Source organism: Amblyomma mixtum, chromosome 2 (assembly GCF_055824585.1).
Source record: "Amblyomma mixtum isolate Tamu chromosome 2, ASM5582458v1, whole genome shotgun sequence".
NCBI classification, from domain to species: Eukaryota; Metazoa; Arthropoda; class Arachnida; order Ixodida; family Ixodidae; genus Amblyomma; species Amblyomma mixtum.
The window spans coordinates 38496097-38521023 of record NC_143013.1 but is presented as its reverse complement, the minus strand read 5'-3'; the positions used below and the strand labels follow the sequence as shown (position 1 = coordinate 38521023).

General features: G+C 43.2%; 2 protein-coding genes across 2 annotated transcripts; one reads left to right on the top strand and one right to left on the bottom strand.

Annotated features, from left to right (window-relative positions):
- Positions 1-204: 204 nt before the first annotated feature.
- LOC149359027 (U3 small nucleolar ribonucleoprotein IMP4) lies at positions 205-8559 on the bottom strand. The gene is made up of 9 exons (XM_089571201.1): positions 8400-8559; positions 8196-8304; positions 8023-8106; positions 7635-7744; positions 5725-5857; positions 5468-5622; positions 4976-5070; positions 1728-1798; positions 205-366 (listed from the first exon to the last, which is right to left on the bottom strand). The coding sequence occupies exons 1-9, from the start codon at positions 8400-8402 to the stop codon at positions 224-226; spliced, it is 903 nt and encodes a 300-aa protein (XP_089427327.1). The 5' UTR covers positions 8403-8559; the 3' UTR covers positions 205-223.
- Positions 8560-8809: 250 nt separating this feature from the next.
- Positions 8810-23528, top strand: LOC149359026 (G-patch domain and KOW motifs-containing protein-like). The gene is made up of 10 exons (XM_089571200.1): positions 8810-8989; positions 9173-9351; positions 10337-10571; positions 12290-12461; positions 13635-13767; positions 14228-14390; positions 18361-18457; positions 18639-18708; positions 21469-21554; positions 23250-23528. The coding sequence occupies exons 1-10, from the start codon at positions 8832-8834 to the stop codon at positions 23379-23381; spliced, it is 1425 nt and encodes a 474-aa protein (XP_089427326.1). The 5' UTR covers positions 8810-8831; the 3' UTR covers positions 23382-23528.
- The last annotated feature ends 1399 nt before the right edge of the window (positions 23529-24927 follow it).

The following is a 24927-nucleotide window of genomic DNA, read 5'->3' as shown; positions in this document are numbered from 1 at the left end:
GCACTTAGATCTCAAACGAAAAGAGCCATCATCAACTTGGAGGAGTATTTAAATTGTAGAAACTCGTCTCGTGACCTTCGTACCTTTGAAAAAGTGCATTTATTTCAACTCCCCCTCTTGGTCAGCACTTAGATCTCAAACGAAAAGAGCCATCATCAACTTGGAGGAGCATTTAAATCGTAGAAACTAGTCTCCTGACCTTCGTACCTTTGAAAAAGTGCATTTATTTCGATTCCCCCTCTTTGTCAAATGCATCTTCGTCACTCAGAAACCTTCGTTTCTTGGCGGTGTTCATGTACGGCCGCAGGCTCCATTCGACATCCAGTGCAGCTGTAGCGTCGAGTGTCCCCAGCTTGATCTCGTACACTGCACGAAAGAGATTACGCAAGTGAACAAGATCTGCCAAAAGGTTTTCATTTACTTCCAAGACAAAAGAAAATATGCAGAATGCATGTATTGCGCACAATAATGCGCCTACTGTATTTGGAGACACAGCAGGACCTTGCTCATTTTAATGTTTTAGTGCGCTGAAAATGCTCCCCTTAATTTAATCGAGAGTTGACTGTAATGGATAAATTTTTTATGAGCATTACAATTTTTGTTTTAAGTACTAACAGTGCATTTGCTGCACATTTTGAATTAGAGGGATAAAATTAAAACGAAACTTTAATATGTAGAAGTGGTGGTGGTAGCAGCATTATCAAGGAAATAAAAATAGAAACAGGAGGTGCCAGTCACCATAACTATCATGTTCATGGCTGGCACCTCAACAATATCCGACGTTCAGCTCAATGTAAGAAGAGTTAAAGGACAGACGAAATGAGTGAAAGAGAGAACGCTATTTATAGACTATATGCTGCGCCCACCTAACAGAAGAATTGCAATCACTAATTTACCAGAGTAAAAGCCTGCATGCATACTGGAAAGCTGGGATCACACTGAACATACTGAAATATGTATGCACGAATGTGTATCAAAGCCAGTGTGCAAAAGACAAATTGGTGTTGTACAAAAACTGCGCATCGATTTAGCACCAAAATGCAATAAATAACTTCCCATACATGTCAAATGACAATCCAATAGCAGTTAATACAGTGACAGCTGTACAGAAGAATTACTCCAGTGTAAGCGGCATAAATCTCGTAGTAAGTCATCACTGGAAACTCCGAATTTAACCTGCTGACCTATGTGCATGCTATTCAGGTAGGCCTAGGAGTAGCCACTATCAAGAAATGCACTGTGTGGCCGTGAGATCGGAAGGACCCAAGTGGGCCTTAACACTGGTGCTTTCACGTGGTGGAGAGAGAGGTATTACTAAGCAGCCACTTTGCCTTAACCACCCAGCAGACTTGGACAAGTCAGGCTCATCATAAGCAGACTGGTTCCAGACGAGTCTAGCTTGTCACGTGTTTTCTGGCAATCTGCATCCAGCTAAGGTAAGTATAGGGCACGTCCAAGGCATTTATATTTTGGTTTGCCAACAGATGACGACATGGATATTAAATAAATATTTCTTTATTGTCCACCAAGTTCACCAAGCGCGCCACACCACAGAAGCTTTCGTAAAAAGATGTTAATGGCGCGTGATGTTACCAGCGCACCACATCTTGGCGTGCTGCCAAGGTCTCATCTGAGAATGACATGAAACTGAGGAACATGTTAAAGAAAGCAAATGCTTAAAGAAGTGTAGGATGGGTTCACTACGCAAGTAAATATGGCACACTCACGCTTGAGCTCGAATCGTGGTCCAACTTCTTCAAGCTTGTAGTCCTTGCCCTCCTTCTTGAAGGTGTGGTGTCTGTTTAGGAGAAAAAAGTAGAATGTTGTACTATCATAGGAACAAGGAAGGCCTGCCACTCTGAAACGAAAGTCTCCAGCTACTGTTTTCCCTTTCTGCAATTCCATGTACACAGTTTAGGCATTTCATGGAAGCAAGTACTTAGGAGGAGAGTTTGCCTGAAAACGGCTTCATATTATTTTGAGCTTGCCTTGCACTCCGATGTATATGGAAAAGTAAGTGCTCAACTGAAATCCCAGCATATTAAGGTGGGGTGAGACTTTGTTTTGTAAAAAAATTTGATTTTAAGATTTTAAACACAAAAGCTTTATCTTTCAGAAACTTTGTTTCAGAAAATATATTGCACATGATCAGTTTCCATTTCAAAAATAATTTTTTAAAATCCTTTTTCTTCATCGTGTTGTCTGGAAAAGTGGATGCACCTCGAAGCGGTCTCTTCGTTTCTGATACTTGCAAAAATTAAATGCTCTGAAGTTCTTAATCAGACACTCAGATTTTTGGTTTTGGTTTGTAATCTGGCCTAGTTCATAGAACATTTTTCAGCCACTCAGGCTCCTCCTGTAGCCCTTCTTTCAAGGAAAGTTTTGATGAATAAAACAGTTTCCAGAGACTTTCAAAAACTCACTGACTGGCTTTTTTCTGAAAGCAACATTTTTGGAGGTTTGTGCACCTTTTTCTCGGGCATAAGCAAACATAATTTTTTGCAGACGTTAATTAATGACATTTATATATAACTGGAACTACAATCAATAGCCTAGGTGCATTTGTATTTTTCTGACTAAAGAAAGAACCATTCATATGTGGAAATTTAATTTGCATTGACAAAGATCAAAAAGCATAACAAATCCAGTTTTTGTTAGAAGCACATAATTTTAGTTCCACTAGTGTAAAGCATCAGTTGCTGCTCTCGTACAAGATTGCAACACTCTGCAGAAAGTAGATTTTAAGAAAAAGGTACATTAGCAGGAAAAATAAAAATACTAAACAAAACTTAAAACTAGTTTTGAACTTTAATGCAAGCTGCGTTTACCATTAAGATTCCTTGCAACTTTTATAGCCATAGCTTTTATTACAGCTTCTGTACAGCCAACTTTTGAAACTCATTTTAAGTCTCATACCACTTTAAGCCCCAGTCATTAGCCAGCTTACTGAGACACACTAAGCCATTTGCTGACGCTATGAACAGTTTTCAGTAAGTTTCATGTCACTTCGGATTTATATCGTACAAGGAAGCCCAGGTCTAAAAAACACGATCAACCCACTGTTGAAAGGAGGGCCCACATTTCAAAGAAGCATTAATAATGTAAAGAGTTTCAAGAGTAAAATATGTGTAAGAAGTAAAAGCAGAAGTGTAGTAGGGCATATGAAAGTAATGCGGTATGATGATTTCCACTCGTCAATTTGGAATTAGGTGGTGAATCCGCACCAGAGCAACTGAATCTACAAGGAGACTGAATGCTGATGACGAGTGAAACACGAACATGCTCCAGCAAGGAGTCTGATGGAAGCTCTCATGCGCGACTGGTGCCAGAAGTTGGACCTAGCATCCGTCTGCACACTTTTGCTTGACAAGCCTGAATGATGACCAGCGATGATGACACAGTCCAGTCATATCTTGCACTTAGCTTGTGAGGTGCGTCACATTTTGCCATGCCAAATGGTCAATGAAAGCCATGGCTGAACACTGGGCATGAGTGCATGCCCTGAGTATGTGTCCTAACCACTTTGAATAGTTGGTTGGTTTGGTTTGGTTTATGGGGTTTAACGTACCAAAGCGACTAAGGTTATGAGAGACGCCGTAGTTGCACACTGTGGCACTGATGCTGCCAGTTATTTTTCAACCGCTTGTGAGAACAAACATATGTTAATGATATCCTAGTTGAAATCAAGAGGAAGAAGTGGACTTGGGCAGGCCATGTAATGCGAAGGCAAGATAACCGCTGGTCCTTAAGGATAACGGAGTGGATTCCAAGAGAAGGCAAGCGTAGCAGGGGGCGGCAGAAAATTAGGTGGGCGGATGAGATTAAGAAATTTGCGGGAATATGGTGGCCGTGGCTGGCACAGGACAGGGTTAATTGGAGAGACATGGGAGAGGCCTTTGCCCTGCAGTGGGCGTAGTCAGGCTGATGATGATGATATTTCGCCGTTTTCATTGGTGCTCGTCTCGGCTCCTTCAACTGCCTCTTGAATTACTAATCGGGGTGAGAAGCATCACTCTTCGTTTCGACGATGCATTCAGAATGTAAAAAAATGTCCAGGGCTAACCAGTGATAGTATCTCAAACCGTGCTATACACAAATGTGGATTGGCCATTCTAGAAGTGAAAGCACTGTATGCTCAGATTTCTGGCTATATCCCTCTTCTTGGCGAATTAAGAGGGAGCACTCTGCTACAGAGTGAGTTGCTGTGAAATGACCAATGGAATTTGCATTCCCCACCGTGGAGCAAGAAATGCTCCTTCAGATCACCAGTGGTACTCGCCTTTAGCAACAAAAATAATCCAGTTTCTCAATCTCACAATTAGCAAAGTGGTAGCGCTTGCCGGCAAAATCAGGAGTGCTGTCACGCACCATATGTACCCAAATCCTCTTCAATCAATTAATATTATCCAGTGAAGGGTAATCTTCAGATCCCTCTAAGGAACACAGCTGCCCACAAAAATTTCCACCCTCTCAGATGATTTACTTGTGCCTTTTCTGCTATGTTCGTCCACACTGTGATTGAACACTGCTTTTAGATCCTCTCAGTTGTACACACTTCTTTTGACTCATTCTGTCATTTGTTGTTATGGTAAGAAATCAGCACACTTTAGTCATTTTAGAAAGCTCAAGTTTGTGAAACAAGCCAACAAAAATTTACTTCACTGAAGCCATACCATAGCCACCATTAAACATGGATGTTTTATCTCAAAAGCATTTTCAGTGCACATGCCTAGCTTGAGATGATTCCATGCAAAATTTTTCAGATTTCAGCACATTCGTGCTGCATCTAAATTTATGGACACTGTACATTTTAGGATTTGACGGTGTCCAGGTCGCACTATAAATGCAGATACAGCAGTGGCAGGAGAGGGAATCTGTACCCAGACCAGTGGCTCAATATGGCTTCCTTGGTTTTTCTCTTCCAGTGCTTAGCACATCCCAGAAGACAGAGTCCAGCAAACGTAATAAAGCCCACCTAAATGAGATGTAGTCATCCTGGTTAGCAAATGTGATGACACGATGGGAATCCTCCTTGGGGACAGGGAACAGGTACTTGAGGATGTTCATCACCTGTAGCAATAGCAGAGACACAATATCCATTAAACAGTGCAGGTGAACATTCACAGATGCAAAAGAAAGCAACACCAACTAAAAGCACAGCAGCATTATTGCCAGATAAGTTGAAACCATAAATAATGACCATTCTCTTTTGTCCAACAAAAATGCAGGTGCTTAAAGTGGAAGTCTTTCAGAAATAAATACAAGCAGTCATTTTGCAACAAGTTCTTAAATACAGACTTTTAGACGTGCACGGACTAAATTGAAACGCTGACTGGACAAATGAAAAACCGCATGCGCATGTCATCAACAAGACTACCACAACTCACTGATCTTTGGGAGGATTAAATGAACTCAGTTTTTGCCCCAACCTCAGTACATGCAGCGTGTGCACAAAGGTCTAGCTCACCCTTTTCCCTAGCCTAGTCTTGAAGTTGTGGAAGATCAGGTGGGGATAGGCTTCAGACATGGTACCAATGTTTGGAATGTCATGCCTCATGACTGTGTTCAGTATGGTGAAGTATGCTGTCGGACCATAGGGCAGGTGGCAGATGACCAAGCCATCTGAAAAGAGCACGAGTAGTTTTTGTCCATTATTTCTGTTTTAGGTTAGCTTTAGAACATCAGAGCTTAGATGTTCCAGCAAAAGCCACTGCAAGTCCTCACCTGGATTTCCTCTGGTCTCGTGAACAACAATGAAGTCTGTAACCTCATTTGCGCGGCATGCTTCAATAAGCTGCTTCATTTCATAGCCACCACGGTTCATCCTCTGAGCATTAGGAAAGATTAGTCGGATTTCCTGAGCAGAGAAAAAAGACACAACATTTACGATCGTGCGAAAAGCTCAAGATGCAATCAGATTCTGCTGGATGCTAACAAGGGAGGCTACAGAGCACCGTGAGTTGAGCTCTAACGATAGCTACCTTAGTGCAATAGGAGACGTAAGCTTAGAGCTTCCAATGGCAGTGAAATCTGCTGTGCTCGATTTTGTTAGAAGCAAAACACCAATGTGATATAACTCTGGGAGAGGTTGTGCGGTTGGAAGCCAAAGCTCACCAGCTTTCCTTTTTACAGCGGGAGCTGTAACAGCTTAATCAAAGAGCCAAACAAAGGCATATAGCGGCGAAGTCAGTGCCACAGTTACGTGCAATGCATTTTACAGGTGGAAAGGAGTTTAAACACTCCTTTTAGAAAAAGAAAGGGGCATAACTGCCTCAGTTAGCAAGTGGGCACCAACTCCACCTCAGAGCACAATTGAGGCATCCATCGACCCAATGAGCCAGTTATGTTTCTTTCCTCAAGACCAAAGGAATGAAGGAAAGGTGTATAACTGCCTCGCTATGTAGGTGGATACCACCACCCCATTAGAGGTACTGGTTAATTTTCCAGAGTATTGGTTTGGTTTGGTTTATGGGGTTTAACGTCCCAAAGCGACTAAGGCTATGAGAGACGCCGTAGTGGAGGGCTCCGGAAATTTGGACCACCTGGGGTTCTTTAACGTGCACTGACATCGCACAGTACACGGGCCTCTAGAATTTCTCCTCCGAAGAAATTCTAGCCGCCGCGGCCGGGATCGAACCCGCGTCTTTCGGGACAGCAGCCGAGCACCGTAACCGCTGAGCCACCGCGGCGGCATTTTCCAGAGTACAGCGATCCACTCATCCTCTCCTTGCCGCCAGATCTGGAAGCTTCATGGCTGGCCCTGAGCTCCCTCATCAGTGGTTCCCTGTGTATCCACATTTGCAACGTCATATCATAAGTGTAAGATTAAACTTCTGCATAGTTGGCACAGCTAACTTTGGAGATATGTGAACAAATACACAGAACAAACGGGGAACAAATTTTTGTAAATCTTTGAAACAATGTCTTGCGCATGTATATAGGTCATAGAGGAAACCCCCGAGGCTTTGGAAGCTTGCTGCTCGATGGAAAGCCTGTGCAAATTATTTGAGCCGCGGCAGCCATACTCAGCAGTGCGGGGTACTCTCCAATCTTAACCAGTGACTCTACACCACCTCACAGCGCGACTGAAGTGTCCACTGACCCAGTGAAGTAGTTATGCACCCTTCCTTTCCTCAAACGCATCTGTGGGCTTAGACTGCAAATAACACAACGCTGGGAACTAGACTAATTTTCTTTTTGCAAGCAAGCCCTGGAGTCCATGAAATCTGCCGGGAACGTGACTGAATCGAAGGCCGCAAACTGAAGAAGGCCAAGTATGCATGTGAGCGTAGAGGTGCCAAAATGGAGCAGTGAGGCGCCCAAACAGGCAGTCGCCCATGAAACGTCAAATCGGGCTTGCCATTCCAGACCCCTGGCCGCTAATGCCAATCAGCTTTCACTGATTAATGTGCTAAGCTCACAATCTTAGGTCTACTTTTTCTGATGCCAAAAAAAAGAAATAATTTCTTGCTTGTCAGCTTATTTACTTCAAGAAATTGGCACAACAATTGCACACATTATTGTCTGGAAATTGATACCACAATACAAAACAGACAACACCATTCAGACACGAACAGAATGATTGGTGATTGCCAGTCTTTGTAGTAGTGAAATCAACGTTCACATGCAATTACCTTGGCGAACTGCTTTAACTTTGAACTGGGATCCCTAGACGTGGTGACGACGATCTTGGGGTCACGCACCCCAGCCCACCGGTACTCGTCATCTTCTTGGTTGACCACACCTGCAAAGCGGCCAGGAACACTGTTTACATCGTGCAAAACGGAGCTTTCGGCACTAGTGCTCAAAATTAAAGTCCATGTCAGCATGCATTCACAAAGCATTAGTACTTGAGAGCCTTCGACAAAAGTTGAAGCAGCTGTGATAAAATTAGCCGAAACGATGAAGAATTCAATATAAGATGTTCACGTTAGTGTTCAAGCCGCAACTGGTTTCAAATAGTACGCACACAAACTTGTAGCCTCGAATAGGTGTCAAGCACTGACGAAGTGCTCAACATACCTTCACCTCCAGGATCATCCCAGTCCAAGGCACGTTGCAGATTCAAGGCTTCCTCTCGAAGTTCATAAGGAATAGGCCGGTTTTCTGAAGAAGAGACAGTAATGAACTCAACACATCGACAGTCATACACCATGCACTACAGCAGTTTACCACAGGACTACGGAAAGACAAACCTTCAAGTGCTTGCTTCAGCCGCTCTTTCTTCTCTTCGATGGTTTTCCTTTTGTCCTCGATCGACTTTCTGTACAAGTACTCTCGCCTCTCGCGAGCAAGCCGTCGCAACTATGAAGTTACAACAAGGCAGAAACGGAAAATAGCTGAATTCGGAACAGGAATTTCAAAAAACTAAATTTCAAGCAATGAATCGACTCACTCACCATGTTGTCGTTAACTCTTCACAGGACCAAGAATCCTCAACACCATCCAGAGGCAGCAACACTTGTTTCTTACCAGCAATGGCAAAACTCACGTTCAACAGCGCCAACAGCGCGTTACACACGCACATGCCATACGCATGCTGCTGTGCACAGTTGGTTGCGATTACGACTTGGCTTGCCTTCCAACGGCCAATCAGTTAGCATTTGTTCAGCTTGTCTTGCCTTGTTCCATAAATATATTACAAAGTAAAATGCAGCAAAATATTATTTTTTAATTATATATTTTGTTTATTTGCTCAGGAAAATGCAACACAGCTCAAATATGCCTGTCCCTTCTTGTAAAAAAAATGCTTTCTCGCAAAAGTTTGGTTGCTTCTGGCTTATTTACGATTTCGAAACATACTCGAAACGCAAGCAGCCGTGGTTCTCAAGATGGCAGCTGCCGTTTCAGCTGAGAAAGCTGGTCTCAGCTTTAAATTCACTAAAAAAGTCGAGAACAAAGTACTAAATTGTGACAGAAGTAAAATAGAAGGTGAGACACGCGAAGACAAGGACTACGTTGTTTCTGTAGATGACAGCGGTGTGAAAAGGTAAGAAAACGTATTGTGACATTTGGTTGAATGTTTTCATCATTGTACGGTCGCAGCTCGTCGGAAAAAATGTTAACATTCCGACAGTGGCACGACCAGGCAGCCTGTCTCGCAAGTAATCATTTATGTATGATACATGATTCACATCTTTAAGTAATTAGTAACAATTTTTCTGTTCTTCAGCTCTCAACCGAAAGCAGAAAAGAAGGAATTGGTAATTCCCCTCATAAAGAACAATGTTTGGAGAATCCCCAAGGAGCAGAAATCTGGGACCAAGGAGAACTCTGAAGAGACGGACAAACCAAATAAAGGCGATGCGGAACTCACTTTGGAGCAGCAAGCGATCAAAGAGATACTTGCTGGTATGTTGCCCTTAAATTTCTTGCACGCGTTTTATCAATACCACGCTTGGAAATAGTCTATTTTTCATTTCTTTATAATAGAAAATTAAATGGTAACAAGCCAGTAAAAGCAACAGCATATGGAAACCTCTCTATCTGTTTGTCTTTGTGCTGTGTTCATAAACATATGTTGCTTGCAGCTGAGGGGCGAGCGACTAATGAAACATATCTCTCTTACTCAAGAGTTAAAAAAGAAAAAGAACTAACTTGTGTGAGCAATTTTTCAGCTGTCTCCTGTTCACTAATCGCCATACGTCGATTCTAGTCGAGAACAGGTAATCTAAGAATAGACTGAAAAGCATGGATTCTATTTGTTCTTGGTGCGCATCATTTTCAGATAATTTTTTTACTTCTGTTTCTTCAACTTTGAGCAAATTTTCCAAAAATTTGGTCTAGCTTGATTTAAATATGCAAAAAAAACCGACTTGGCAGTGTAGTCTGCCAGTGGAAGCAAGTGAATGTACCATTTGAAACCTAGGTGGTATCATATACAGGATGGTCTGCTTATCTCTCACTTAACGCTTTCTAGCATGAAACATTGCGTTACTTGAAAAAGATGACGGTTGATTTGCGTAGTTAGGCCAAACCCAAATTAGGTGTGCTGGCACTGTGTGGCCATTGTTTTGCATTGTTTATCATCTTTCCTGCCACCTAGGTCATGGGGCCTTGCGACGTCGCCACAATCTGCCAGAGGTGTGTGTGTGTGTTCATATGTGCTTGAGTGTACACACACACATTCCAAAAAGTTGGGCATGTTGGTTTTTTTTCCTGGCTGCTATTTATTCTGAGCATGGAAATTAAACGCTTTTGTTGCTAGTAAGCACTTTCATATGTCATGTGTGGTCTCTCTTCTGTGCGCTCATCTTTGTTGCGCTTTAATATCTATTATATACTTGCACAGCAGGAATGAATGACATGGAGGAAAAAATTGTGAATTGTTTTCCAGATGCAGCAGGAAGCGGGGACAGCAAAGCAACCACCCAAGATATGAGCATACCCCTGCTGGTGCAAAACAAGGTTCCCGAGGGTTATGAAACAGACGAGAAGGTTGACGTCTCCCTCCGAGCTGAGGAGCCAACAATGGACGATTATGAGAATGTTCCCATTGAAGAGTATGGCCTGGCCATGCTCAGGGGCATGGGCTGGAATCCTGGGAAACCCATCGGAGCTCGTTGCACTCAGTATGTTTGTCCTATTGATGTTTACATTTAGCATAAAATTTATGTCTGTTGGAATGACCTCTAATTCATAAGTGGCTCAATCTGGCATGAGCAGAAATGAAAGAAGGATGCAGCAATATAGAACTGTGGCTATGTTAGAGCAGGGTGCAAGGAGGTAGATGAAGATAGGAAAGCACGTGTTGTTTTTTTGCACTAGCACCTGTCAGCTGTTACGTTGCTCCTCTGCAGAACGAACTTGCATCACCATACTATCCTACACTACATGGGTTACATGATCTCCCTTATCGTTTCCTCGGTAGTGTTATTTTGGCTGGCATTTCTGGTTATAATTGGTTTTGCAGCATTGCATCAGAGGCCTTTGTTTACATGTGAATTTGGGAAACAAATGCAGCAGTGATCTATAGCATCTGTAGTGGTGGTGTGTCATGTAGAACCATCACGCCTCAAAATTGCCCACTGCCTTTACTAGAGTAATTTCTCACGTGCTCTCGTGGGTCCTGTTCCTGATGACACCGATATGGTAACAAAAGGCATCATTTCTTAATCATTTTATTCCCATGAAATAGACAGTGGGAAAAGAAAAAACAAACTTAGTTGCCTTATTGTGCAAGCTAGCGTGGCCATATTAGCAAAGTAAAGGTAATAAATATTTTAGTTTTGATGTGATCTGGGAAGTTTGTGAACAATGAATCTGTGACAAGGGGCAGTCGGCCTATTTTGCATAACTAGCATAAGTTTGCAAAAACAACTCGCAGGGTTCAGTTATTGATGACAAGTTGCTAAAACGCTTTTGTTTCTTAATCAGTCAAAGATACACATTGTATTTATAGGGATAAAAAACTACTTGCTGTTTTGCTTTATACCAGTGTAATGTTTGTTTTTTGTCGTTCTCTTCATACATTCCTTCTTAACATTGGAAAGCCCAAACTCACATTGTCAATCCTCTCTTTTTTTCCTCTGCTATTACCACTGCCACTTCTCATCGAATAAGACCATTTGCAGAATGCATTTACAGTATGGCTAGTCGTTACTCATTTAGGCAACTATTGTCACCCCGTCTTCCGGTGAAACATGCATCCTCAGCTGGTTGTACCTACGATATTTTGTAGTACACATTATCAACCAGGGGAAGCTCGAAAATTGCTGAGCAGAAATGAGTTTCGTTTCATTTTTTCTTTTATGTACACTACTGTGTCGCACAAGTATTTTTGTTGTCGCAAATTCTCAGCACACTAGGAATACAGTGTTCACCAAAAACATACTTTTTAAACATCTGGAAAATCTCAAAGGCACTGTGAGTGAAACCGTCAGTTTATCCGGCACATTTTGTCTCACTGTTCCCGAGACAACCGCTATGCAAAACAAAAAACAGCTAGCCCCAATCAGTGGCTAGGATTTGTTCATTTGCAATCATTCTTATTTCACACAGGCCTCTCAGAGTGGTTCCCCGCCTTTGTGTTTGAAAGCACTGGCTCCTGGGAGCATGTTTACACCACAGTGTGCTCTTAGGCATCATATATTAACAAGAGTGCAGCATATGTTTCATATTTTGCAAATTCACGATGTTGGGTCACAAAGCTCGTGACAGTGTCTTCAGAATCCTAACAACTCGAAAAATGGAGCATAGTTGCTGCTACCAGGCTTTACTGCAGTTTCAGGCCTTTGTGCTGTACACGTAAGAATGTCAGTGGTCTGAGCATTGTTTTTTTTTTCTGCAGGATTGCAAAGCCCATAGAAGCCGTCATGAGACCGAAGGGATTGGGCCTGGGGGCTGAGGGGAAGATGGGCAAGCCCCCGCCCATTGTGGCTAAGGAGGAAGGGGAGCTTGTACTCAAGACTGGAGCCTACGTTCGCATAGAGCAAGGTCCAAACAAGGACCTTTATGGGCAGGTAAGACTCGTATCTGCTGTGTGTAATTGCAAGCATGCTGGTGTGCTCTTTTTGTAGAGCCTGCTACAAGGTTACTAGCACTTGATCTGAGCAAAATTGAGACAATTGCATCAGAAACTTGATCTTGCTGAATTTAACTTAAGCAGCATGACTTGAAGACACTTTTTTTTAGCTAGAAACTACAATTGCGCTTTCACGTGTTGCTCGTGAGTTGGGTATAATATATCATACGAATTAGCGGCGCACTAGTGCAGAGGTTCTCTAACTGTATCCCGCAGAGCTGTTGAGTTTCTTTGAGTGCTCTTTGGGTTCCCAAAGCACTCAAATCTATGCATGTCTTAGCTTTACCTTTCCTTACCTGCATTATTTCTGGACTGATCATAATGTTGTTGTTTTGAGCAGGCTTTTTCACTATGATTGATTGAACTTGTGCAATTTTTGAAGGGCTGTGTGTCTACATGCTCTTTTTTTTTTCTTTTTTTCATTTTTGAAAGTTGTTGGGGCTTAGATTGAGAAAACCTGCACTGGTGACATGCGATAGTGAGTTCTGCAACTGTATTAGTACTTGTCATCAGAGCGCATCATGTTTTCCACTTTTTCTGCCTGGATTTTATAAACATTGGTTTCATGAGCAGGAGTGGTCGGGCCACATTTCTGATAACACATTTTTAGAAGAGTTGACATTTGCCATTCTTGAAATTTTGTTGTAGCTGGCTCTGTCATAACGTCACTGAGGATTGTTCTGAGAGACCACATTTGGGAGTTTGTTAACAGAACTAAGGCTTCCCATGGATGCAGGACACAGGGTGTAACCCCAGTGAAGGTTTCTTTGTATATTTGTGCTTTGTTGTTGCGTCACATTGAGCAAAGGAGCCCCAAGCCGAGGCACAATGAGCTGTCCATTTCATTTGATGTGTAAAGGAACGTATAAAACGTGCACTTGGGTTTTTTGGCCGCATGAATCAACTACCCGCCTATACAATTAACTGTTTTATTTATCCTTAATCAATAAAGCACCATTTTTAACCTGTAGCAAAATCACTCCTTTATTTTCTCTGCTGTTTTCAGGCTTTCTTTATAGTCTGGCCTCTCATGCCTTGTTTAATAGCAGAGCATGTAAGTGTGCTTGAAGCTGGGGATATGGGCTTACTAGGGATGAATAATTTCTTGCAGGTGGAAGGCCTTGACGACGACAATGGTCGTGTCATTGTGAAACTGGCTCTTGGTGGGAAAACCGTATCTGTCAGTGAACTGTTCATTGCCCTTGTCAGCAAGAAAGATTACCAGAGGGATGGCAAGCTTTTAAGTAAGTGTTGGCTGGAGCTTCCAGTTTTTCCATTGTAACGTGGCAGTTTGCTGTAAACTGTATCTGTTGAAGGCCTTTCAAGTCATCTCTATCAAGAACATTACGGTTTCTGATTTTTTTTTTATATGCCATTTTGCTATTGGTTGCTGTTGGCAAAAACTAAAAAAAAAAAAAGAAAGCTTGACGGACGCGTGAAAGCTCATTTAATGCATTTTTTTTTAATCAAATGAAAGTACTCAAGCAGAAAAATATTGCTGCAGGGCTAGCAGCTTCCTGCATAACTCTGCCATTTAAGTGCAAGCTAGTAAGCGTGTAAAGTGAAGTTCTCCAACCTGCAAAATTATTCTTGCACCTCTAATAGCTTTTCTGTGGCTGTAAGTATAGCATGTTTGTGTGGCAGCCGTGTGACTTGTTTAACATGATTGCATCACCTTGGTGCACTTTGTTTCTCTCACATTAGACAAGGAAAAGTACGACGACTACAAAAGGAAGCATGAGCCCAAGGAGGAAGAAGTCCCGGACAGGAAACGAGACAGAGATGACAAACACTCAGCGCACAAGAAGTCCAGGGTTGAAAAGGAGCAAGATTCATCCAAATCAAGCAGCAAACGAGAGCAATCAAGGTAGGAGCTTGCACTATGTGTGCAAACATCAAACAAAATTACCATATTTACTCGCATAATAGGCGCACTTTTTTTCCAGAAAATCCGGCTCAAAGTTCGGGGTGCGCCTAATACGCGGGGTAAAATTTCCGGAAATTTTTAGACTCGCAAAATTGAACATACCGCATAAACGCACTTGTGCACGGGCTGCAACCCGTTTTCCCGAAGAAAATATTAAAAAAAAAAACGTAAGGGCCGCACCGAAACTTTCCACGACCCACAAAACTTTCCACGACCCACGCGGGAATAGCCTTTGAAATGCACGCGTCGAGGCCTCCGTGATCAGCTCCGGCTGCGCGCAAAGGAGCTTCCAGACGCCGCCCACGAAGGGCGCCCAAGGCCAAGCTTATCATCATCAATGTTTTCTTCCGCCGCGAGCGTTCACTATCTATATCGCCATTAGCATCACCAGCTCCAGGTTTTTGTTTTTTTTTTGCTATCTAGTGCCGGGATCTGCGGTAGCGCGTAGTTCATCGTGGTTTGTGGCTTTGCCGCCGAGCGTTGCTGTTTTAGCTCGACGGGCAAGCACCTGAATAGCTGCACGGCTGGGAGTTTGCTCTCGAACACGGCAAGCGTGCGCGGCAGGTCGGAAACTCGACGTGGCCGAGAAGTGCGGCAGTTGCGTCTGTGGCGTGCCTAAATTTTCGTACGTGACTCCAGGCGCCGAGGTTTTCGCGGGCCTAAGACGGGAACGTTTCCAGCTGGAGATGAAACTTTCCAAACAGACGTTTAAAGTGAGCATCCCTGAAAACTGAGTGCGGCTGTTCTACACGATGTCGTTGTACGTGCTGTGGGTCCGCAGCAGCTGCGGCGGCAGCAGCACTAGTGTGGACCAGTAGTCAGTTCAGCAAAAACTTTGTTAAAATAAAGATTGGGGGTGGGGGGCGGCGAGGCGTCGGCTTGCAATCGTGTAAATACAGTATTGATCACAGTGCCAAGTTCGGGGTGCGCCTATTATGCGCGGAAATAAAAAAATCTGTCTTTTCGCGACCAAACTAGGGGTGCGCCTATTGTGCGAGTGCGCCTATTATGCGAGTAAATACGGTAATTTTGCGATGTGAGTGAAAGTAGAAAAGTGCTGTTGCTCTAACCGTAACTGTACCGGTAAGTAAATGATGGTTGATGCATGAATTAGCAGTGGGAGTAAAAGAATATTGCATATATTGCTCCATGACTGAAAGAGGTGACCAGTGCGGTTTTGACTGGTAGTATAGTAAAAGCTCGTTAAGGGGGGACGAGGGTCTTAAAACTGACCTTTTTATTTATGGCTCGAATCTCATGAAATTTTGCACACGGGTGCCTTTTTCTTTTCTGATTCCAAAAATGTCATAATTGAGCTAGTGGTCTTGGATCAAAAGTTATCTTAAATTCTAGAGTGCCGCCGCGGTGGCTCAGTGGTTATGGTGCTCGGCTGCTGACCCGAAAGACGTGGGTTCGATCCCGGCCGCGGCGGTTGAATTTCTTTGGAGGAGAAATTCTAGAGGCCCGTGTACTGTGCGATGTCGGTGCACGTTAAAGAACCCCAGGTGGTCGAAATTTCCGGAGCCCTCCACTACGGCGTCTCTCATAGCCTTAGTCGCTTTGGGACGTTAAACCCCATAAAGCAACCAAATTCTAGAGTGTAATTAGATAATTTCTTACGCAGCTTTAATGAACTTTCTCATTGCATTTTGTTGCTTTTAATTACATGAATTGATAGGTTAGCAAATTCCCATACTGATGACATTCTTGCTTTTTTGTTTAGGCCAAGTATAAATAGCAATTTACAATTATCTTAACGAGTTGCAGTGTCAAATACTGCGACCTTTTACTCTCGACATAGTATATCAGGATGACATGCCTTTAGGGAAAAACAAAGAGTGTCACCGGGTATGGGAACTCTCTGGATATCAATTTATATAAATAAAAGCAACAAATTGCAATGAGAAAGTTCATTAAAGCTGCGTGAGAAATTACCTAATTACATTCTAGACTTTGTAAGATTTAAGACCACCAGCTCAGTTATGATTACGTATTTGGAATCGGAAGAGAAAATTGCATCCGTTTGCAAAATTTCATGAGATTCTAGCCATAAATAAAAAAGTTAGTTTTAAGACCCTCATCCCCCCTTTATTTGAATTTCAAGGGACCGAAAAAAATTTTCATCAAATGGCCCCATAAAAACAGTTACTAGCAGCACGGTAAATTTATTTGGTGGAAGACTGGGCAATGGTCGCCTGATCTACGATGGGAACACTGCGCCAATGACTGTTTCTCACGTTTCCATCAATGCTTTATGGCATGTTTACTGTCGGGAGCATCAAAGCAGAACTGCTTCATAATCATAAAGGCCTCCTACACCCTTCACGGTGCGATGTGGTGGAGCTCCATTGCTCCCATGTCACACCCTTCATAAGCGGTACCATCGTGTGTGAGGAGGATTCACCGCACGAACAGCGAAAGGAACATGCTGAGCGCATAGCTTCAGCGCATTGGAAGAATGAGACCTTGCGGACGCAAGCAGAGGCAAGGAAGCAGTGATGTAGGGGGAGGGGGAAAAGAGGGAGGGAAGAAAACGCGAGTGACACACCAATCAGCGTCGAAACGTTGCTCAGCTGGGTTAGGTTGGCTGGCTGATGCTGGTTGGTTGAGCCGCTCTTGCTGCGGACTGGCTTGAAGCTCAGAAAAGTGAAACCGAAACTAAGCTTGTGTTCTCGGATATGGGGCTTGCCTTTGATCATGACTATGCAGAATGGAATTCAGGTTTTGTGTAGGGATATTTCGACTGTCTCTTGCTACACCAGTTATACTTGGATGTGGCCACCCTTTGGGAGCCCGTAATGGCAATATTACCGAGTGTCCAATGCCATAGACTTACATGGGCGTTGGCCGGTACCAAGCCTGTAGTTTTATTTATCCGGATTTCCAAATTGATGCTGGTAACATTAACGACCTTACTTAAATTATTAATTATATTTGCTTTGTATTTTTGTTAATGATGTACCGTTGAGTTGATTGTAGTAAAAACTGGACTATGGCTACATAACTCACAGCAAGCAGTGATGTTCCATTTGTGGAGTTCTTCCTTTTTCAGGAAATTTTCAGTCCAAAATTGATCCCAAAGGAAAAAAAGAATCTTTACGTAATTTTAGAAATCGGGAGGGAAGTGAGGGAAATTTTTTTGCCTGAAGATCATGGCCAGAGCAAGGTAGAGACCCGGCTACAAATGACGAAAGGGAAGCGAGGGAACGGCACTATTGACTCAGTGCTGAAAGTCTTTTCTTATGGCAGCCTTCTCAAAGTACAACAGGTGCTACCATTGCTACTGTGCAAAGGTTCCACGTGTTCTGTTTTTAAGAGAACCGCGAAAAAGATTCCCGATACAAGGCTGACATGATGACCTGCACTAAGCTCCACTGTGCTGTCACCTAACCAGTAGTGCATTCACATTATCGTTCAGTAAGCTTCATTGTTCAGTAAATTACACTCTCGCTGACGCTGTGGCTCAGTGGTTATGGCACTCGGCTGGTGACGTGAAAGACGCGGGTTCGATCCCAGCCATGGCAGTTGAATTTCAGTGGGGGTGAAATTCTAGAGGCCCATGTGCTGTGTGATATCACTGCACGTTAAAGAACCCCAGGTGGTCGAAATTTCTGGTGTTTTAGAGTGCTGTGCTGGTTGAAGTACATATCGCCTGTTTATACTGTGGATGATATTTATTTTAGCGTAAAAGTTTTAATATTAGAAGGGAGATTACTGGGGCCATTAGGTAAGTTCCCTGTCAGCAAGTGCTTTTAGCATGTATGACTTGTTTTTCAGCGTCATGACCCTTCACTGCAGCAGTGCTAGTGCTATCTTGGCCACTAGTTATTTGTTGCACGTTTTCCCATTCCTTCAAAATTAGTGCCCGTGTTTTCAGTCAAATTGTACATTTTCTTTTCATCCTCAACAGGTCACCCAAGCGGAAAGAAGAGTTCTGGCTTCGACCCCAGATTAGAGTCCGTTTCATCGATCGGAGATACAAGAATGGGAGGTACTACAACACAAAGGTTAGCAACTCTTTACCATAACTTCCACCTTATTTCCCCAGGATTAACCGTTGTTTGAATCTCATAGCAAAGATGCAAGTAGCACTGGGGGCCTAGTAGTCTTTGCATATCATTGCAATGTCATGTTTTTCGCTGTGCCACTGTTCTCGAAATTTATGTTCTGACATTTTATTTATTACAGATGACAGTGGAAGATGTCACCTCGAGAACCACCTGCATGTGCAACACAGAAGATGGAAAGATCTTGGAAGGTGTGTGTCATTTGTTAACGAAATCATAATTAGCATGCAGTCTGAGCGCTGCTCTGAAAGTTCCTCTTTGCGTGTTCTTTGATTTGGCCTTTGCACCTTGCTTTGCATGCTTCTGTGGGTGTGTGGTGCCTGCTCACCTCCATAATTAGTGCTGCTATCAAAAAGGCTAGAGTACTACAACTAATGCCGTATATTTTGATATTGTGCCGTGACATTGCCTTAAGGAGGGACTCTAGTCTTAGGCCTATTTTTCTTATTTTTTGTCCAGTCCTAATGAAACTGCATCACCTTGCTCAGATTTTTTGATACTGTTTTCAAATCTGAAATAACTTCTTTCAAAAATTATCTAGTTCTTGAGATAGTTAATATCAATTTGCCATTAATTAGTACCGTGGTGAATAAAAAAAGGTCCGATAAAAAATAAATTTGAATCCATGGCTACGTAGTGTGGTGAGTAAAGAGTGCAATAATCAAAGCTGTTTTTACATTTTATTTTCATTGGTAATTTTACAGCTCTTGGAATAGCAACATTCAAGGTGCGAATATCATGCATTGACAAACTTTGCAAAATTATAAATTTTTGAAGCGTAATTGAGCAATTGTGCTTTATTTCACTCACTGTGCCTTTAGCTTCCCTTAGCGAACAATATGGCATCTATCTGTCCTAGATAGATGTTGAGCTATTGATATACGAGGACAGCCAGGTGTCAAAAATTTTCAGGCTGTCAAGTCTGCTCCTGCACAACTTCATCCTGCACGATGACCTGAATTTAATATTTATGGTCGAAGTACTGATTTCCGGGAGGAAAGAATTGGTAGAGTTGGAGAATAGCTGTAGATTCCAGAAGTGTCATTTTTAGAAAATCAATTTTTGGGTCATTTTTTTGGTCCCAAAGACTGGTGTCCCCCCCATAAGATCTGCTATACTATTTATCCAACAGTAGGTGTGTTATGAATTTAAGTAAACTGCCCTTAAATTAAAGGGAACGTGAAGGGTAATGTAATTTACTGAAATATTGATGTACCTTTATTTTATAGCAGACAGATGAAACTTCAAAATAACTAGTCTCTGATGTTGAAGGAAGGGAAGCTTGACTTTAGACACGATATGAGAAAAGTTGCAGTCACAGCAAGCATCCATCTGCATCCTTCAACACGTGTGAACAATTGGTCCGAAGTTCAACCCTCCTGAACTAGCCTTTGCTATGCACTCGGCAGTATGTCAGCAATCGATGTCGCTGGCAGTTTTGTCACGTTGAGTTGGCACTCTGTTGTTATTGTACACTTAGTCGGTGTCTTTATCTTGCCAAATGCGGTGTTCCGGCACAGTGTCTATTGTGTTGTAAATGCAGCACTTCTTGGCTCATCTTTGATGGATGTCTGATGCCATGTTCGCACAGGCGACCCAAGGTAGGGACAGTTTAGAAATGGCCAATATTGGTGCAGAAACGTTGGGAGTCATTCTGCTGTCAGGTGATATTGTGTAAAAAAAAATGAGTGCTTTCCTAATTGTGAATATAGTTTGGTGTTCTTAATTATGGGCAGTGTTTCAAAAAGAAAACAAAGCTTGACCTAAAATTCACAGTAGTATGAAGACAACTGAGGCGATGCCATCATTCTGTTCCATTTAGCGTATGTATGGAAAGTGCATGCAGTCACGTCTGTGATGAATAAAAAATGTCAGCAACGTGCTGTGTTTTTCTCGCAACATATAGCTTGTTTACCTCATCAGAGTTCTGAATCATTAATACTGGCTATTTGACAGTCTGCTGATGCAGTCACACCATGTCAAAGTGTTGGTGTAGATAAAATGAGCTTCTAGTATGTAGGTCCTGGAATACTAAAGATGCAAGAGGATTTTTTTTTTTTTTGTACGAGTTGTGTAGACCGATTTCCTTGTTTGCTAAGGACATCACCTATTGTAATGAACTGTTGTAAGGTAACCACGGGCACATGGTCTGCTGGAAAAAATTGTTTTCGTTCTGAAGCCCTCACTTTCTTTATACATTTACCCAATAGACTTTTTTGCATCAAACAAGGGGAGTTTCATCAACTGTAATGCAGAAAGCATTGTGTTAGGAGAAGGTAAGTGACGCCAACCAAGTATATAAGTATATCCGTCTGCCCGGCGTCGTACATAGGGGAAACGAAGAACTTCGCGGAAAGGATGAACCAACACAAAGCGGACGTCCGTCACATGAATCGTCAACGCAGCGCCGTGGCCGAACACTGTGAAGGGTGTGACCACCCAATTGACTTCGACAGCACCATTGTATTGGAAACGGAAGCTAACCCACGCAGGAGGCTTCTACTCGAGTCGTGGCACATACAGCAAACACGAGAGAATGTTAATCGTTCCCTGGGGACTCTCCCCTCATCCTACGTCCATGGGCTGCGGCCATTGACCCGCAGGTCCTCCACACAGGGGCTTAAAAAACCAAGCTGCGCTCGCCCGTAGTCACACCGTGAAGAAGGGGCCGAGCCGGTCCCGAAACGTCGTGTTTTTCCTGTATTTTACTTGGTTGGCGTCACTTACCTTCTCCTAACATTAAATTTCCCAACCAGACAGACTTCTGTCGAATGTTTTCTTTTGAGAAAGCATTGTACTCCATTCACAGTGGTTGCTCAGGAAGAGGTTATTTGCTTGGAGCATACTATATGTGATGAATGTAATGACTTCTGTGCCCAGTTGAGCTTGTGCTACAAAGTGCATATGCTGTGCAAGATCCTTTCTGATCATTGTTGTCTTATTCTTCACAGATGTCAAAGCCTCCATGTTGGAAACCGTGATCCCACGGAAGCCGCAGGCACATGTGCTTGTGCTGTTGGGAAGCCATTGTGGCCAAGTAAGTGGAGCTGGCAAGGTTTGGTTTGGTTTGGTTTGGTTTATTATGGTTTAAGGCCCCGAAGCAGCTCAGGCTATGAGGGACGCCGTAGTGAAGGGCTCCGGAAATTTCGACCACCTGGGGTTCTTTAACGTGCACTGACATCGCACAGTACACGGGCCTCTAGAATTTCCCCTTCATCGACATTCGGCCGCCGCGGCCGGGATCGAACCTGCGTCTTTCAGGCCAGCAGCCGAGCACTGTAGCCAGTGAGCCACCGCGGCGGGTTGAGCTGGCAAGGAAATCCACCTTCGTCATATTGCATACTCGAACAAGTGTGGTAAGCCAGAAAGTTTTACGAAGGAAAAAAGAAGAGGAAGAAAGCAGCATATTTCTCATGTCTTCCTGCTCGCTCTTGTAGAAAACCATAAGCTAGCTTTTCAATGTTTGCTAGCATTTCCAGGTAGCCTTTTAGGCTAGCTTTACTACTAGCATTCAACACCTGCAAGCATTGGCCAATTTGTGAGCAACAGAACGTCATTGAGAGAGAGGTGCTATCGAGGTGACATAGAGATTTTTGCTGTGGCAGGGCCTGACCCACTTTGGAGCAGTGCAGAAGGGATGGCTGATAGACAACACATGCGCTGACTGTGCTGTTCAAAAATCACTGCATTCCAAAGCGTCTGCTTCATATTTTAAAGCCTGGGCTTATTGGCAGTGCATTCTCACATCTCTCCCGAAACAGCATAGGAACTCGACTTTTAGGGGAACAGTCTCTCGCATGCCATAGGTGAGGCACTGTTGTATTGTTGTTTGTGCAGCCTTTGTGAGAAATATGCAGCCCAGCAAGTTCCCTTTTGAGTCATTCAATTGACTTGCTTTGTATCATCACTGTTCTGTATCTCACAGGCGAGATGTCCTCTGGTCTTCACACCTCTGATGCTTAGGAACTTTCAGGGGGTGTTGCCGAGCCTGGGAGCATGGATTAGAAGCAGATACCTTGGGCTGCATAATTTTGATAAAGGCTGTAACTTATGTGCTCTTCAGTTGCATTAGGAGCAGTAAACACCATACTGCAGACTTCCTCTGAGGTGAACCTGATTTGGCTTTGAAAGTCAGTTTGATTTTAGGAAACCTGAACTGAGGAAGCTGAAGAGCTTGTGAGAGCGCATGGTTACTTAAAAGCACTGAATCATGAATGAGGCAAACACAAATGACAATTTTTTGCAAGGAAATATTTTTAAACTGCGTGGAAGAAAAATAGCTCCAGAAATTGTACGTGGCATCTGCATTTGACCATTTAGTAGTGGCTTTCCTGTGCCACATATTCCTGGCCTGGTTGGTTTAACTTAGTATACTTGTGAACAACGGCACACATACAGATTCACTAGTGTTTTGAAGTGACGCTTGAATATCAGTTTAGGTTAACTGTCATGCTGCTTTGGCTTAGCTGAGCAACCACATTTGCGGCGGAGACTTGTGGTGATCGAAATCTGGCATCTTGCATTGCTGTGTAAATTTTCTTGTCGGGTTTCTTGTATACTATCCTGGCTTAAAAGTCAGGCAGAGGTTTGTTTATCTCAATGGAGTGTCCTTTGATACTGTGTCATTACTGGCAAGTCAGTAACGAGCGCAGTTTAGGCAAAATAATGTGCATGTATGAATGACAATGACCTCCCTGAGCATTCCTAACTAGCATTTTTTTGCATTTTGCAGGTTGGTGTGCTGTTGAAGAGAGACAAGGAGCGATGCAGAGCCACCGTGCAGATGCTTTATGATAAAGCTGTGTTGGATTTTGACTATGACAGTATATCAGAGTACACAGGAGATACTTCTCACCATTACTGATGCATTAAGATGTGGATGAGCATCATCTGTATATAGCTCATAAGTTTGATGATGTGAACATTTATTATTCAGCAATTGTTTGCAATTGCTGTCTACGTATGCATTAAAAAAAAAAGCACGGAAATGAATAAAAGTCATTGCCTTTTACCTGCCATCTTTAAATTGTTTCAAGGGAATTGCACTGTCACAGCCATCTCACTAGCTTTTCAGTGATGCTGCCCATAAAGGCTACTGTCCGAAGTGTGGTGTATTGGTCAATGGATAACCGAAAAATGTCAGGTCGATTTGGGTAATTAGGCCAAATGTGGATATGTGCGCTAGCATGACGAAGTACAACCTACTAGGTGGTACCAGGCTGCCACCTAAATAGCACCAAAGCTTCTGTAGTTTAGCTACTGTGCCAAGAATCATTAGAATCGCATTCCCCTCCTAACCACTGCTAATCATTTTGCTCAGCTATGAGTGCTTAGGGGCGGTGCCACCTAATTAGTGCCAAAGGTTGTCGCCTGGTTACCATTGGCTACACCTTTGGAGGTTTGGTTTGGTTTATTGGGGTTTAACGTCCCGAAGCAACTCGGGCTATGAGGGACGCCGTCGTGAAGGGCTCCAGAAATTTCAACAACACCCAGTGGGCAAGTGAGAAGTGGCACAAGTCGGGTGCTACGGCAGGTGTTGTCATCGGTGGGAGTTCGGTTGGGTTGTGACCTAGGTTGCTCTTACCGAGCAGCCTATCACGATTGAATGGGCTGCCGCCTGAAACGGTGCGCAGGTAAGCAGCCTGCCACGAAACCGGCTTCAGACAAACACAACGCCCAAATGCGGGAATGGCTAGCGCACTAAAAAAAAAAAAAAAAACTTTAGGGCATGCCGCTGCCTCGCGTGCATTCCATTTTGTACAAAGTTACATTCTAGCCTTCATCCTCTTCTACGCATAAAGTGTCGCTGCATTTCTGCTTGGTTTTATGATAGGGAAGCCGCTTCTAGAAAACTAGGCAGCTGTAAGGTGTCAGCAGACAATTTCTGGTCGAGGCTAACAACATTTCGGTCCAACATTTCCAACATTTCGCCGGTTCCTCAGACTTAAACTAATGAGTGTGGAGTAAAGGTAATGTGCTCACTGCATCCTCGCACACAGCTTTGTCATCACAGAAACCAGCTTGGTTGATAGCTGCACCCTCAGAAGTAGTTGACATCATGTACGCGATCTCCATCGCTTGGCAGCGAGAGCTCGAGCGCAGTCATCTTCGCCTTAACCTCATCACAGGGTGTGGAGCACAGCAAGGAGCACCTCAGATTGAAAACTTGATCGCATCATCCCAAGCCATATGAATGAATGAGCATGGGATTCATTCAACGGTGATGTCTTCAACGGTGCTGTCGCAAGCCGTGCAATGAACTCGGTGCTTTGTTCTGCGGTGGTGGTAGGGCTCAGTGAAAAAAAAAAAGTACACTAATGTTACCAGTACAGTACAATGCTACAAAATATATCGCCTAAATTTTGCACTAAGCGAACAGTAAAGAAAGATAAAAATAACTAAGCTCACAA

Bases quoted from the DNA above. Each gene is read 5' to 3' on its own strand.
- LOC149359027 (XM_089571201.1), bottom strand. The intron at 7,745-8,022 runs GTATGTTGAGCA...GCCGCTTTGCAG, and splicing joins GGATGATCCTGGAGGTGAAG to GTGTGGTCAACCAAGAAGAT. The intron at 5,071-5,467 runs GTGAGCTAGACC...CTATTGCTACAG, and splicing joins AGACTAGGCTAGGGAAAAGG to GTGATGAACATCCTCAAGTA.
- LOC149359026 (XM_089571200.1), top strand. From the start codon at position 8,832: ATGGCAGCTGCCGTTTCAGCTGAGAAAGCTGGTCTCAGCTTTAAATTC. The intron at 12,462-13,634 runs GTAAGACTCGTA...AATTTCTTGCAG, and splicing joins ACAAGGACCTTTATGGGCAG to GTGGAAGGCCTTGACGACGA. The intron at 18,709-21,468 runs GTGTGTGTCATT...TATTCTTCACAG, and splicing joins AGATGGAAAGATCTTGGAAG to ATGTCAAAGCCTCCATGTTG.